Source organism: Anneissia japonica, unplaced genomic scaffold (genome assembly GCF_011630105.1).
Source record: "Anneissia japonica isolate Jap-2015-1 unplaced genomic scaffold, ASM1163010v1 scaffold287869_len1821871_cov162, whole genome shotgun sequence".
Taxonomy (NCBI): domain Eukaryota; kingdom Metazoa; phylum Echinodermata; class Crinoidea; order Comatulida; family Comatulidae; genus Anneissia; species Anneissia japonica.
Genome location: NW_022741034.1, coordinates 731,594 through 741,755, shown reverse-complemented (window position 1 = coordinate 741,755; position 10,162 = coordinate 731,594). Strand labels below are relative to the sequence as shown.

Here is a 10,162-nt window from a genome sequence, read left to right as displayed (position 1 = left end):
GACATAGACTTTAGATTCAGAAAAGCAAGCCCTCACTGCACTTGTATATTGTACTTTTTGTATTGTTTAGCGTAATACAATTAGGTGTGAGACACACCCCGTTTGTAATTTCACTCTGTCGTTTTTGTAGGCCATTTTTAATGTTAATTTTACCTGTAGGTTCAGGGCTAATGACGATAAGGAGTGATGTATAAATTAAATATACTTGGAATTTAATGGTAACTTTTTTGAAGTATTAAAAAAACTATTATGATGGTATCGCGGAAAAAATTACTATACTATAATAATAATAATTACGATAATTTAATACAGGACTATTTGCGATAACAACTGTTTGTTCTTTTGTTTATTAAACGGTCACTTACGACTACGAATACAAACTATTATGATGGTACAGTATGTCATAGTCAAAGTTGCATTAGAAAAAAATATAAACGACATAGTTAACTACTTCACTATATACTTCATTATATCAGTAGTATTCATATATATTAATATTTGTATATGTATAGGCCTATATATATAATAATTATTATTATTGCAATTAAATAACGGCAAGCTGAAAATTATGCCTGGACTGAAGTTTTTACCCGTACCCATCCCAAATACTTGCGGAAAAAATTGTTATACTTTAAATAATTATGATAATTTAATACAGGATTATTTACGATACGGTAACAACTGTTTGTTCTTTTGTTTATTAAACGGTCACTTACGACTACGAATAAAAACTGAAAATTGTAAATATTGTAAAGGGAATTCTATATAAAAGACGTCAGTCACCCATTGCGAATACCAATACTGTATATAAGTCCTGGATGCCGTCAGCAGGCTTATGTCACAATTCTTAATTCTGGCCTAATTTACTTTCCTTCAGGCGCCCCTAAAATCACGGTCAAGTTGTTATAAAACACCTAAAACCAGTTCCTGTATGAATGTTGAATTTAATTATGACAGATAGAGCATTAAATTATGGCCAATGCCTAGTAAAACAGACCACATTGTAGGCCTATGAGTCCTATAAATAAAGTGGTGCAATGTCAACAGAAATTGTATGTTATAATTATAATCTTAGCAAGCTTAATAAATATGTTAAATAATAAATTACGGCGGCAGTGCCGATAGAAAACAGAAGCTTATTTGGCACTGCGGCAGTGCCGATAGAAGGCAGCACATATTTCGCACTGCTGCTCAGCGGCAGTGCCGATAGAAAACAGGAGCTTATTCGGCACTGCGGCAGTGCCGATAGAAAACAGGAGCTTATTTGGCACTGCGGCAGTGCCGATAGAAGACAGCACCTATTTGGCACTGCGGCAGCGGCAGTGCCGATAGAAAACAGAAGCTTTTTTGGCACTGCCGATAGAAAACAGGAGCTTATTTGGCACTGCGGCAGTGCCGATAGAAAACAGGAGCTTATTTGGCACTGCGGCAGTGCCGATAGAAAGCAGCAGCCTTTTTCCGCACTGCGGCAGTGCCGATAGCCTCAGCCGTTGCATTCTAACTTGAAATAAATAGCCTACCTAGCCATGGAAGGCAAATCATCGTTTAACACGTTGGCTGCCAGCGACGAGTATACTCGCTCACAGGGTGTTGCTGAGGGCGCCAGGAACGAGTATACTCGTCAAATCGGGGGAAACATTCTAGCGTTTATAACTTCTTTATTATACAATGTAGGACCACAGACTCAACGGCTGGTAGTTCGGGGAAGATACACCTAGACGATAACGTACAAATGACATATATATGTCTGTTGTGTTATTTTGCCGGTAGTACACTCGAGCGGTACAAGTGGGGGCGCCCTTTGAACATATACCAATTCATGCAAAAAGCGGACGAGATAACTCGCATTTGGCACAGTCAGTAAAAAGTTCTATCACAGTGCCATCGACGAGTATACTCGCCCCCTAATATTTTCCCGCCAATTTCTTCATTTTGATGACATATGACTAGATAAAATTTCAAAAAAGCATGTTTGTACATGTAAACTTGTTTTGGCACACGGGAAGGAACCTTAAAAAAAGGTCTGGCAGTCAACGTGTTAAAATACTCACGAAATTACTGTTTTTTTCAATCGTGTTCCGGGGTCAAACTCGTGTCAAGTTTGATATCGTTGGAAAGCTTAGAATGTCAGCTACAATTTTGATTGGTCAGTTCATCCTCACAAATTGTTTAACCAATCAAAACAGTCGTTTTGGTACTGTAAACAATTCGGAAGCGGCCTAGCAACAAACGGAAACACGCATGCTGATTGGTATAATCCAGTCAGCTGACCATTTTTGGGGCGTGTCTAAGACCGCGTCGCTTGGGTTTTCGTTGGAAGCGTCTGCAAGGTAGTAGTGCGCGTTACATGTTTTCATCGAAGCTCGAAACTCGAAGTTACTTGTTTACTGCTGTAATAATTATAAAACAATAATACCAAAGATACTAGAAATACAAGATAGAGTTCTCGCATTGTAAAAATGAGGCGGAAGTCGTGCCCAACGTAGGCGGCGCCCATCTTTTTAACCATGCAAGTTTCCTATACTTTGTGCCCAACATACAGGGCGCCCTTCTGTTGCTAAGTATATCCAGACGCAAAAGGCGCCCTTCCTTTTCCACTAATGGAGGAAAACTTTTTCACTAAGAGTGCGTCCGGCCATGCGATTCCGCCCTGTATTGTTATTTTATATCCTTTACTGATTCATGATTATGCTTTAATTGTTTTGTGTATTATTTGGATAATAGCAACGATTTCTACCGCCACCAAGGAGGTTATGTATTCACCGATGTCACTGTCTGGGTGTCTTTCCAGTTTGTTTTTATATCTAGTATCTTTGTTGAGAATTGATAATAAAATACGCGACGACTTGGTAACGAAAGTGTGGCACAAGATTTTTAAATCCAGCTATAGGGGGCGTCCCAGCTTTCGTATTCCCACCATGCATTTCGGTGGAACACGGTGGAACACTTTTTTTGTGTGGAGAACTCTATCTTGTATTTCTAGTATCTTTGATAATACTGTTTCTTTTACACAAGAAAGTTCGGTAGTACAGGTACATGAAAAATGGGCTATACTGTATAACACAGACTTGATAAATAAAACGCGTTCTGTAATAGTTTAACGCACTAGTTTCAAGGTCGCAGTGTTCGATTTCCGGTTGTTTACACATCACATTTGAATCCGTAATATCACATTTATTAATGAATGTAAGTACATGAAACTTGGTACAGTTATAAAATACATTATTTAAAATGTTTTTGCGAAATTTCATTTCAATCGGTCAATGGTAACACCTCCGTTGTTAAGGAAGTATCGAACACACCGAACACATGTGAGTGAGCCACACGCTGAGCGCACTGCCAGTGACTGGGCGTTATAAACATCAGTTTTATCGCCGTTTCTTCAAAACAGTAACTGCTAACCTCTCGCTATATAAATCGGTATAACTTTAGAACTAAGTATCAGAATTTAATAATTTTTTCACTGTTTTATTTATTATAATGTGATTATTCAGCTGATGGTGTTAAATAAAAATTCGGTTTTTCCGACTTCCGACCGTTTTTGCTTGACATCGCCACATATACAGTATGGAGCGCCAATGGAGTTGCGAAAGCGCATCGGGGTTATTTATTAGGCCTGGTTATTTTCGTTTTGTTATGTTTTTATTAACAACATATTATTTAGAAAAATGAAACTTTTTATCATATTGTTTGTGTTTTAATTAACAACATACTTTATTATACTAATTCTGGCATGTTCATATACTATAGTTTGCTTGTAGGCCTAGCTAGGCCTACATAGTACATGAAATATATTCAGAAGTTTTATATATATATATATATATATATATATATATATATAAATGTACATTGTATATATGTATATATATATATATATATATGTATATATTATAACATAGGTAAGCACGTGTGTTCAAAGTAAGATAGAAAAATATGGAGACGATGGTAAATGAAAATACAGACATTGAAGGTAGACTTTAAGGAACACAAAAATATTTATTTATAAATTGAAGTCGTTCAATTTATATTCCTGATGATGACATAATTAATGTCGAAATATTGAATCCAAACACGATTTATTTATAAGTTTCACATATATTTTGGTTGTTCCTACAACCATCTTCAGCGTGTAAGTGAAGACATAATCAAATAGCTTAGACAGATCATCTTGTCACATTAACATAATAATAAAGGGTGTATATCTAAAATAACAAATAGTTTATTAAGTCTACCTTCGATGTCTGTATTTTCATTTACCATCGTCTCCATATTTTTCTATATATATATATATATATATATATATGTGCACACCCTGACAGCATCAAACACTCGGTCATCTACAGCCAAGCTGCTCTGTAGAAGAACATGACAAACACATTGGCACGCTCGTCAACAAATTTGCACAAAGTAAATATCCCATCAAAATAATAAAGTAATACCTGGCCAAAACATCCAACAAAACCTGAGATCAACTTCTACAATACAAACCCAAAACCCTATCTCAGCGGCTCCCTATGGTTTCCACCCACAGTACTTAACTCAGTCACCTATCCAAACGACTTCAAAATTATCCAAAATAATATACCTGACATTGAAGCTTTCAAAGAACCCTCCGTATTGGCTAGAAGACAACCCCCAACCTAAAATCTTTGCTCACATTCTCCAATCTTTCCTCTTCCCGTCCCCAACCAGGTTACAAACCTTGCGGTAAACCCAGTTGTAATATTTGCCATATCCTCATAACAGACAGTCTCATCCGTGTACCCAACACTAAAATCACCATCAGACCCCCTTCGCTCACTTGCAATGCCCATAATATCATATCTCATATGGTGTACCGTATGTAAAGGGGTATGTTATGTCGGGGAGAGTGGCTGCACATTTAGACAAAGGATTCCAAGTCTCTATAAAAAACAATTATAATCTTCTTTTAGCTAAACACTTTAACGGAGCTAGGCACACCATTAATAATATGAGATGTATCATTATAGATAACAACTTCAGATCACTTAATGAAAGAAGATGTGCTGAAATTAAATGGATTTTGAAACTTAGGACTCATAAAATAGGAGCTAATAAGGAACTAGGTGTTGCTTCAGACTTTACATTCACTAAAATAATGTTACATAACTCTTTAGTAGTTCCCGTTTTTCATTCCTGTAATTTATCATAGGCCTCTATTTATACATATTTTTTTTATATTTTGATTTATTTATTATTATTTTCATGGCTATTCTTCATAATGGTTTAATTTATTATCTTAATCCCACTAAATTAGTATCCACTATTCTTGTAAAATGTTCCGCTTCATTAAAGGCTCTATTCATGGTGACTTACATTGTTTATGTGCAATAACTACGGTACATCCATCATTATCTCTATTGTTAACATGTATACTGTTTGCTGTAATATATATCTTTAGATACTCATACGCTAAAGAAGGTAGCAGGTGCTACCGAAAATTTCGTACCAATAAAATTCAATGTCTCAATAAATTAAAAGTGTCTTGCAGTACTTTCATGTCTGTCAACCAATCTATAACCGAGGCATATGTGGAATAGCATCAATTTTATTAGTTCCTTTGTGACCTTAAGTTCACAAGGAACTAATGGGATAATTCGAACATGAAATGTGTGTGTGTGTGTGTGTGTGAGCAAAGTGAGCAGCGGGTTTGTAAACGAATAGGCTCCTAAACGGTGCCTCACGGTGGGTATAATGTTTTCCTCATAGTAACTGGTGGACATGTAGTTGTGCAAGAATTGTTTGTTTTTTATGTTAGATGAGAAATGTAGGACGTACGTGATAAAACATATACCCCCACCACCATTTTTGAGTCGTTTTTAGAAGAAAATTTCGATATGCGCATGCATCGGAAAAACTTTGCCGACATTTTGTTTTTCATCGCGAGAGGGTAAGCGAGCTCCATAATGCATACCTTGTTGGTGTAGTTGACCAATTGTTTACGGGATTGTCGGTAGGGTTAGGCCTCTGTCGTGTTAATGTAGCAGGTGCACGTGTTATTAAAAATGAAAAAAAAGTGATCTAACCAAACACGGTCTTTACATAATGGTATTGGATCAAACATGTTTAATATTTTGTGGAAATTTTGTTTTCTATCGCGAGAGTATACAGTTTACTCTAGAGAAGTTGTCTGTGTTGTTTATGCGAACGTCTAGGCCCTAGCGTGAACTTAGGTAGTTGTGGTAAGTCGACTACTGCTTGTCGTCTAGTAGGTGTAACGTGTGTTTTAGTAAAAATTAACGTGATCTGAACAATATTTTACATTATAGTATTGAATCGAATGTGCTTACCTACCTTTTCTTTTACACATGATGAACACGGCAATTGACGTTGCTGTTGGTGTGCAATACACTATAACAACTCCCTGGCAATACGTACAAAACACGACGACGACAGCAGCATTCAGTCAGTCTTGTTAAAATAAATAATATATTGGTCTACCGCAAGACTACCATACAGATCAATAAACAATAATCCGCGACAAAATAAAAATCAAGAGTATTTGTAACGATTGAATATGTAGCATAAATGCATTCAATATAAACACAACTTACTATTCTGACCTCCATTACTGGAATTAGACTTTAGAGGTCTGTGGCTTGATAAACCACAGAGCAAAAGTTGACAGTTTTGGCGGCATTAGTTTGATAGCCTATTTACAATCGTTGAAATGAAATTTCTCTAGGGCTATATATAAAAAAACGAAAAGAAAGTGGTGCAGAAAAAAATAAATTGTGCACAGTTACTGTTCTTTAAACACAGAAAAACATATATGTCGTCAGTATAATGAAGTTTTTTGTTTACGACTGCTGTGTAATTTTACTGGTTTACAACATAATCATGTCATGTATACTTGAATATGTAAAATAAATGAGTATTCCGAATTCTTAACTCTTTGCAAACTAGAAGATAAATCATTGACCGAGGCACGTTTTACCTACCACCATACAGCGCATGCGTGACATGCAGTATGCAGAGCAGTGGTTGTAGTTATGTGATAACTATTCTACTTATTACGCATGCGTGTCACTAAGCAGATTTTGAAGAACGAAAGAAAATTTGTTATTGTCAAACCAATAGGTCCATGGTCAAACCATGGAGGTATGTCAAACAACGAAGACTATTTTAGTAGATGATAAATGGATAAGTTTGACTTCTAAAACCGCCAACTTTGGTTCTGTGGTTTGACCAGTCAAGTTCAAACAGTGGCAAATCTGACAAATTGTGAAAAAATAAAAATGAAGGACATTTTGTGGTGTAACCCAACACCACCCCAGCCCTACCATGCTTTGGGTTAAGGTGGGAACTTTTTAGGACATGACAGCTTTGGATACCCGAAAATGTTAATCATACTTCAAAATTTGTTATCTCAAATTGACGTCCCGATTTCCGATGTCAAAAACACCAAAAAATAGGGACGTCCCTATTTTTAGAATTTAAAAAAAAAATTAATTGCAAGAAGTATCCACTACTTGCCAGTTTGATGAAGGGAATATTAGTCCGTAGTTCCCCGGGTATAATCCCATCCCCATGAACGCGAAACTGGGGTGAAGTCCCAGGGTCTGAGGATTGGGTAAGTCGGCCTAGGCCTAGGTTGATAAATTTAACAAATGCTCAAAAAATAAAGGAATTGTCTCCGAATTCTGCCGACTTGAAACTCTTAAAATTGCTTAAAACTAACATTGGTCACCAAAAATTAAAACACCCGGGGAAATTCGAGTACGCAAAGTTGGGCGTAAAGTCCGTGTGGGATTCTACCCGGGGAACTATGGTAATATTTTATAGCAGTAGTGACTGAGGGAGTTTTCTCTATTGTCGAAAAAACAAAACCAAGCTTCGACCTAGCATGACAACAAAAACTTAAAGTGCTTTAATGACACACAAGCTGGAAATGTTGAACAGAGATTATAAGTGTCATTCGAATAAATATTGATGTTATGACTCCAATGAGATCCAGCGAAACATGCAACATACCGTGCCCTTCATAGTGAAGTCTGTAAGCCTACTGATTAAAATGTAACTTACATATTTTTTCTTGGTTGTGAGGTAAATAAACAGTACACTTGAAATTAAGTTACTCTTGTTTTGTTTAAAGCAACTGTACAGGAATTAGGATATAATTGCCATCTAAATTTTTTGTCACCAATGAATAGCATCCCTCTTTTTGATATTCGAATGTTGGCAGGTATGTAAATATACAGCATTTGATGGACGGACCTGTATGGGGGTGTAGGTGTACGTAAAAACATTAGAAACCATTACTGGACTACAAATCCCTCTAAACTGCGTTTATGTACAAAGGAACGTACACACCCGCAGGGTTCTGGTTTAGAATACAATTAAGATTATCATAACCATAATACACGAACCCTAAACAAAATACATATTCCCTTACACAAAACATTGTCTATTCAACACAATATTCAGTTTTCAGGTTCCAAACTTTGGAACAGCCTACCTACCAATTTAATTCAATCCCCATCAACAAATTTGTTCTCAATAAATCTAAAAAAGTATCTAATATCTCAGTCATGAATTTGAAAACTAAATAATCTTTAAAACTAAATATAAGTTCATGTTTTTATCCCAGGTAATTATATTTATAATCAGATATTTTATAACAGTGTTTTTTTATACTAAGTTAAATTTTTTAACAGAATATTTCTACAATTTATTGACGTTTTCTTTCTTTTTTTTTTTCCAGGCAGCGCTTCACAAGCTTTTGCTTTTTGGGTTTTTGCCTCTTTAGATATTAATTAAATAGTATCCATCTTTTTAGTACAAGTGCAACTAAGGCTATAATTTTTAATTCCATAATTTTTAACGGTTTTACCAGTTTTAACAAATCTTTAAAATATTGCTCTTTTTAAAGTATCTTCACTTCGTTTTCCAATTTTCTGTACATAAATTTACTTACATGCATAGCAGACAATAAAGCTTCTTGAATTTTGGCGAGTTGATTGGTCGAGCGGTTAAGTCAGAGGCACCGTAACCTTCAACTCTAATATCGGCGCTGATTCGAACGGCTCACTCGCCAGTGGTTCCGGTGGTGGAACAAGTCTTCTCGGATAAGGACTTTAAATTGTAGGCCCAGTGTACGCATTTGGCTCGTGTGCACTTGAACCCGGTACATCATTCGAGAAGAATAGGGGGTTACCCTGGTGTACTGGTCCATTAAGTCCCCTGTTGTTAAATGGATATGCCACGTAGGACAGTGATTAAGTTCACTTATTGGCATATCTTTGGCCCTCGTGCCTAAAGAAATGAAATGAAATGAATATTTATGTTTTTCTTTAAAAGTTGTACATAAAAAAAGAAAAATGAATTGAATTGAAATTGAATGTTTCACAATTTTCCAAACAGAAAGTTAAGGTCAGCCAAAAAAAGAAATGGAAGCCAAAAAGAGAAATCTCGGACAGAAAGGACCAACTAAAAAGCTTAAGAAAACAGCTTCAATAGAGCAACCCAACAAAGGTATATTCTATATTTTATAGTATTTTTTATCATTGGTGACATCATCACTTTCATTTGCACTGATTTTTCCTTACCCTGACTGATCACATGAACAAAGAAAACTCTTGTGCGTAAACCAATGATAGTACATACTTTTTGTAATGTTTCAATCTGTTATCAGTGGATCTTCATTAGACAATGACTGGTAATGCAATTTCAGGACTGCTAAGTTGGTTGTAGATGTTAGAAAGTTTGTTTTTTATTTTTGACTCACAAGAATTTTCCATGTTCATACATTCAGAAACCAGAGGAAACTATTTGAGATTGTAATGATTATATTGCAAAAAATAATTGGAGGTTTAGTACAGTACTTTATGGGGCATTTGATAAAACTTGTTGATAAAATATTTAACTTGTAGTTTTTTTGTAGGAGAAAATTGAATATCAAGTTTTTTGTAGTATTACTTTTCATATTAATGTAAAAAAAAACTCCTCAAATGTTACGGATGGGACGATTATTAATTTTGGTGTGTACACTATGTACTGAAACTATTCAAATACAGTAGAACCTCGATTTTACGTACGGTACGGGACCAGAGGGCGTACGTAAATCGGGGGATTCGTAAAATAGAGGTTTTGTTAAATTTGTGGTAACCTTTGACCTAATACGTACGTAACGCTCAATAAA

The 10,162-nt window shown here is 35.7% G+C and overlaps 1 protein-coding gene across 3 annotated transcripts in view; it reads left to right on the top strand.

Annotated features, from left to right (window-relative positions):
* The first annotated feature begins 3,046 nt into the window (after positions 1-3,046).
* The window catches only part of LOC117118468 (E3 ubiquitin-protein ligase TRIM71-like), a 13,302-nt gene continuing 6,186 nt past the window's right edge, over positions 3,047-10,162 (top strand). For 2 of the 3 annotated variants that reach the window (XM_033263060.1, XM_033263059.1), the window contains exons 1-2: positions 3,047-3,186; positions 9,385-9,495. In XM_033263060.1, the coding sequence (XP_033118951.1) occupies positions 9,411-9,495 (85 nt within the window). In that variant the 5' untranslated portion in view covers positions 3,047-3,186; positions 9,385-9,410. The remainder of the gene's footprint in view (positions 3,187-9,384; positions 9,496-10,162) is intronic. The other variant, XM_033263061.1, reaches the window with a different exon arrangement.